This window comes from Felis catus, chromosome C1 (genome assembly GCF_018350175.1).
Source record: "Felis catus isolate Fca126 chromosome C1, F.catus_Fca126_mat1.0, whole genome shotgun sequence".
NCBI classification, from domain to species: Eukaryota; Metazoa; Chordata; class Mammalia; order Carnivora; family Felidae; genus Felis; species Felis catus.
In genome coordinates this window covers 107270416-107275431 of record NC_058375.1, presented here as the reverse complement: position 1 = coordinate 107275431, position 5016 = coordinate 107270416, and the positions used below count along the sequence as shown (strand labels likewise).

At 48.8% G+C, this 5016-nt stretch overlaps 1 protein-coding gene across 2 annotated transcripts; it reads right to left on the bottom strand.

The window, feature by feature from the left end:
* Positions 1-300: 300 nt before the first annotated feature.
* On the bottom strand, positions 301-3611 carry IVL (involucrin). 2 transcript variants are annotated; one of them, XM_045033544.1, is made up of 2 exons: positions 3354-3611; positions 301-1946 (listed from the first exon to the last, which is right to left on the bottom strand). In XM_045033544.1, the coding sequence occupies exon 2, from the start codon at positions 1921-1923 to the stop codon at positions 607-609; it is 1317 nt and encodes a 438-aa protein (XP_044889479.1). In that variant the 5' UTR covers positions 1924-1946; positions 3354-3611; the 3' UTR covers positions 301-606. The 2 variants fall into 2 exon arrangements, with proteins under 2 accessions (XP_044889479.1, XP_011283459.3); XM_011285157.4 differs by lacking the exon at positions 3354-3611 and adding an exon at positions 2868-3021.
* Positions 3612-5016: the final 1405 nt, after the last annotated feature.

The following is a 5016-nucleotide window of genomic DNA, read 5'->3' as shown; positions in this document are numbered from 1 at the left end:
CTGGAATGAGGTGGACAGATTCTCCTTCCCCCAACCAGAATAACTTGTCCCTGTTTCACGACCAGCAATTGGCAAACATTGATTTCAGGTACATGAGTGAAGTTATTTTTTGTTTGGTTTGGTTTTGGTTTTGGTTCCTTTTAAGAAGTTGCTGAATGCACTGGGTGGTTTGGGGAACAGAATTAAAGATGTCTGTCCTCTTTTGGGAATTGGCCAAGAGAGTCCATTGCAACCATTGACTCATGCACAGGTTCTTTACATGGTGAGAGACAGAGGAGAAAAGACAAAGAGAATACAGGATCCCAGACTTCCAGGATTTATTCTGTATTATTGTAAATACTCACAGATTCAACTATAATACTGGAGACAAAGTCAGAATTAGTGACAGAGGCCATGGCCACCTGTTGGTACTGAGCTCATTAGGGATGGGTTCTGGGCAATAACTTTCCCTTCTCCCAGCCCCATCAAAGAAACATGCAGAAGGACAGGGTTAGGCAGGTTCACAGATGAGGTGGGCCACCAGGCTGGGGACCTGAGGTAAGAGAGGCCACTGGCTCTCTTGTCACTTGTGTGGGATAGCCTGAGAGCCTCTGGGACTGGGGGTGCTTACTTATATTTTGGGGGGCCATATACCTCGTGCTTCTGCTGCTGTTGGTCTATGAGGGGCATGACTTCTCCCCTCAGTGGATGGACTAGTAGGGGCTCTTGGATCTGGACAGGAGCTGGGACAAATGCAGGCTGCGTCAGTTGGCCTTCCTGCTGCTCTGCTGGCTCTGGCTGCTGCTCTTCTTTCTTTTCCAGGTGCTCATTTCTCTTTGCTATATCTCCATCCAGTTGCTGGCCCATGATCTTCTTCTCCTGTCCCAGCTGTTCCTTTTGCTGCTGCTTCCTTTGTGCTTTCTCTTGCTCCAGCTGCTGCTCCAGGTTTTTTGCTCCCTGATGTTCCTCACACTGTTCCTTTTGTTGCTGCTGCTGTATTTCCTGCTCCTTCTGCTGTTCCAGATGCTGTTCCAGGTGCAGTTCCTGCTCCTGTGACTCTTTCTGCTGCTGCTGTTCCAGATGCTGCTCCAGGTGAATTTCTTGCTCCTGTGGCTCTTGCTGCTGCTGCTTCTGTTCCAGATGTTGTTCCAGGTGAAGTTCCTGCTCCTGTGACTCTTGCTGCTGCTGTTCCAGATGCTGTTCCAGGTGCAGTTCCTGCTCCTGTGACTCTTGTTGCTGCTGGTTCTTTTCCAGATGCTGTTCCAGGTGAAGTTCCTGCTCCTGTGACTTTTGCTGCTGCTGCTGCTGCTGCTGCTTCTGTTCCAGATGTTGTTCCAGGTGAAGTTCCTGCTCCTGTGACTCTTGCTGCTGCTGTTCCAGATGCTGTTCCAGGTGTAGTTCCTGCTCCTGTGACTCTTGTTGCTGCTGGTTCTTTTCCACATGCTGTTCCAGGCAAAGTTCCTGCTCCTGTGACTTTTGCTGCTGCTGCTGCTGCTGCTGCTGCTGCTGCTGTTCTGGATGCTGTTCCAGGCAAAGTTCCTGCTCATGTGACTCTTGCTGCTGCTGCTGCTGCTGCTGCTTCTGTTCCAGATGCTGTTCCAGGTGAAGTTCCTGCTCCTGTGAGTCCTGCTGTTGCTGCTGCTGTTCTGGATGCTGTTCCTGCTGCTGTGAGTCTTGCTGTTGCTGCTGTTCCAGATGATGTTCCTGCTGCTGTGGCTCACATTGTTGCTCAGTCACCCCCTTCACGAGAGTTGTATGATTCTCCCCATGCTCCTGGGGGACCTCCCCTGGGAGCTTAGAGGGCATCTTCTGGCACAGGGCAGGCAGTGGGGTTGGCTGTTTCACTTGCTCGGGCTGGGTATTGATGGGAGGGCAAACTGGCTTGAGGGGCTCCTGACAGAGTGCGGGAGGCAGAGTCACTGGCAGAGTGTGTTGCTGGGACATCCTGGAAGCTGCTTTAGATCAACCTAAAAGACAGGAGGGGTCAGAAGGGTGACTGAAGGCAGAGGGAGTAGATGAATCCTTGCAATCTGTAGCAGTGCCTGGTTTCTCAGCATCCCTTCTCTTACCTTGGGTTGGGGCTCTCCTACCCATTCTGGGTTGCTGTTCCCCAGAATCACAGAGTGGAGGGGAGGAGGGGGACAGCCAAGAAAGACACTCCTGGGAACCTCTTGTTCCCAGAAAGAGCCAACAAAGAGGTCTGTCTTTGAAGTTTCTGGACAAGGGTCGGCTGGGTGCCATTTTTTGCCTAATCCTTGCTTCTGCCCTCGCTCCTTTTTTTTTTTTTTTTTTTTTTTTTTTTTAGAAAAAGAGAGTGTAAGCTGGGTCGGGACAGAGAGGGAAGGAAAGAGAGAGAATCCCAAGCAGGCCCTGCACTGTCAATGCAGAGTCTGACACAGGGCTTGATCCCAACCCACAAACCATGAGATCATGATCTGAGCTAAGACCAAGCTGGACACTTAAATCACTGAGCCATCCTGCCTCTGCCCCTACTTCTAATCTCCACTGACCAAGAAGGAGAGATGAGCTCTGATGGGAAGAGGTGAGTCCCTAGGAAGAGAGGGACTTTGGAGGACTCCTGAGTCCTAGAAAATCAGTGGTCCATGCCAGGGTCATGGCACATGCCCTGGACTGGTCACATGACCTAGAATCTGCTTAAGTGTCACACTGAAAGGCTGCGTGTTTCTGAGCAGGTCGCTTAGCCCCTCTGGGCCTCAGATTTCTCCTCTGAAAAGTTAGCAGATTGGCCTGTTCCACTCCATAGGTTTCTCTCATGACCTTTGGAGCTTCCACTGCAGCCCTAGCTCCTGGGGGGTGGGGTGGGGTGGGGTAGAGGGAAGGCCTGGGAGGTTCCTGAGAGGTGGAGCGAGTTCTTTCGAGTCTTGTACCTTTCAGTTGCATTTTCCTGCCACTGCTTTGCCTAGGTCTCTCCAATTAGAAGTCTTTCCCCATTTTTCAGTCCTCCATTCTGTAGCATAGCAAGAGCCACATGCATTTCCCTCAACCCCTGCCCACTGATGAAGTCACAATCACAGTCAGCCCAAGTAAGACAGTTCAGGGAAGAAATTGGCTCTACTCCTCCTCATCCCCATCTCCTCTCTCTCTCTCTCTCTCCTCTCTCTCTGTCTCTCTCCCCCTCTCTCTCCAAAACATCAAACCAAGAAAAGATGGTACAGGAGGGGAGCAGATTGCTCTCTGTTCTGTATTTCCATGCCGTGGCATATGTCTCTCAGCATAGTGACCTGAGTCCACCTGGAAAGACATGGAGTCCATCTGAATCCAGTCTGAGAGTGATCCACGCACCCACCCAGGCTAGCCACACAACCACACTCTAGTGTGTAGTGCCAGTCCCAGGGCTCCCAGCTAGTACTTACCAGACTCACAGTGGGGACAGCTGTGGAGGCCTCTAGTGCAGTGCTGAGCTGAGCAGGGGCCAGGGTGCCCTTATATGTTTCCCCAGCCCAGCCTCCTGCCCTGCTTGAAGAAGATGGACTGGTTTCACCACTCAAGTTGGTCAACTTCTTCCAGCCCTTTCCTGACTCATCACAGGTACCTGAAGCAGAAAACCCCCCAGGGTCCCTTTTCACAGAGACTCACAGAGGGCTCTGGGGACTCAGTCATTCCTGTGATACTCATCTGACCTGGGCATGGGGAGGTGAGGGAGGCATCTTGGGAAACTTGTCCCCTTTTCCTATTGCTTTGTGACTTCAGCCAAGCCTTTTCTCTGAATATCAATTTCTTCACTTGCAAAACAGGGTCATTCTCACAATTAGACCTAGAGATTCATTTCCAAGGGCACAGAATTGAAAGTTGTATGCCTCTATGGGATGTTCAGGCCAGCGTATGTGGTGTCAAGGTGGAAGAATCAGATCTCATGAGGGATGAGTTTGCCAGACCACTAGCCCACAGCCTGTCTGCTCTCAGGAAATACCTATAACTCCTCTCTATGTGGAAATAAATCCTGGCTGGAGGGGGTCAGACTTTAGACCTAAAGAATCGAGTAGAAGGCTTGTAAGAGTCTTTTGCTATAACCTAGGGGCTGTCTAGGTCCCATGTGCAAGTGTGTAGTTACAGAAGTTCTCAAGAAAGCCATGTTCATAAATAATCCAAAGCATGGATGAATCCAGGCAAAGAAACAAGTATTAAATACACAATATATAAAATAATAAATATTTCTTTTTATGATTACTTCTTATTGATTTTTTCTACATTTTTTTGAAATGCATAACGGTTTTGATCAACACCAAATCATTCATTGCTTTCTCCAAACCATTCTCTAAAAATAGCTTAAACAATCTTTCAGAGTAGGGGTTGAAACTTATCCCTCCTCAATGCTGAAAGTGACTAGCTCATCTGGAATAAAATCCAAACTCACTGCTATGGTTTCAAAGGCCCTCACAAAGTGTCCTCAGTTCCTAGGACAAGTCCAGGGCTCCCCACCTCAGGGCTTGGTGTCTACTCTCTTTCAGCCAGCAGGCTCCTCCAGGGTCTCTAACTCTTTGTGTCTTTTAGCTTCAGTATAAGTGTTGGGGTCTGCCAGAGAGCCTTCCTTGACTACCTACCTAGAGGCTTATCTTCTGGTTCGCTTCATTTCACTAATAATAGTCGAGATTTGTTCACTTACTTATTTTTTATCTTTCCCACTGGAAAATAAGCTCCATAAGGCAGGGGGTTTGCCTGCTGTGTTTTCTGCAATGTCCCCAGGATCCATCATAACCATCACATATACAAAGTGCTCTATAAATATTAGTTGAAGGAATGGATGAATGGTGAATTTCACCACTTGGAGATAACCACTATTAAACATTTTAGCATTGTGTATGTGCAAATGTGTGTGTAAACAAAATTGAATTATAACATGCTCTTCTTTTTTTTAATGTTTATCCAGTTTTGAGAGACAGAGAATGAGTGTGAGCAGGGGAGGGGCAGAGAGAGTGGGGAGACACAGAATCTGAAGCAGGCTCTAGGCTCTGAGCTGTCAGCACAGAGCCTGACGCAGGGCTCAAACTCACAAACTGTGAGTTCATAACCTGAGCT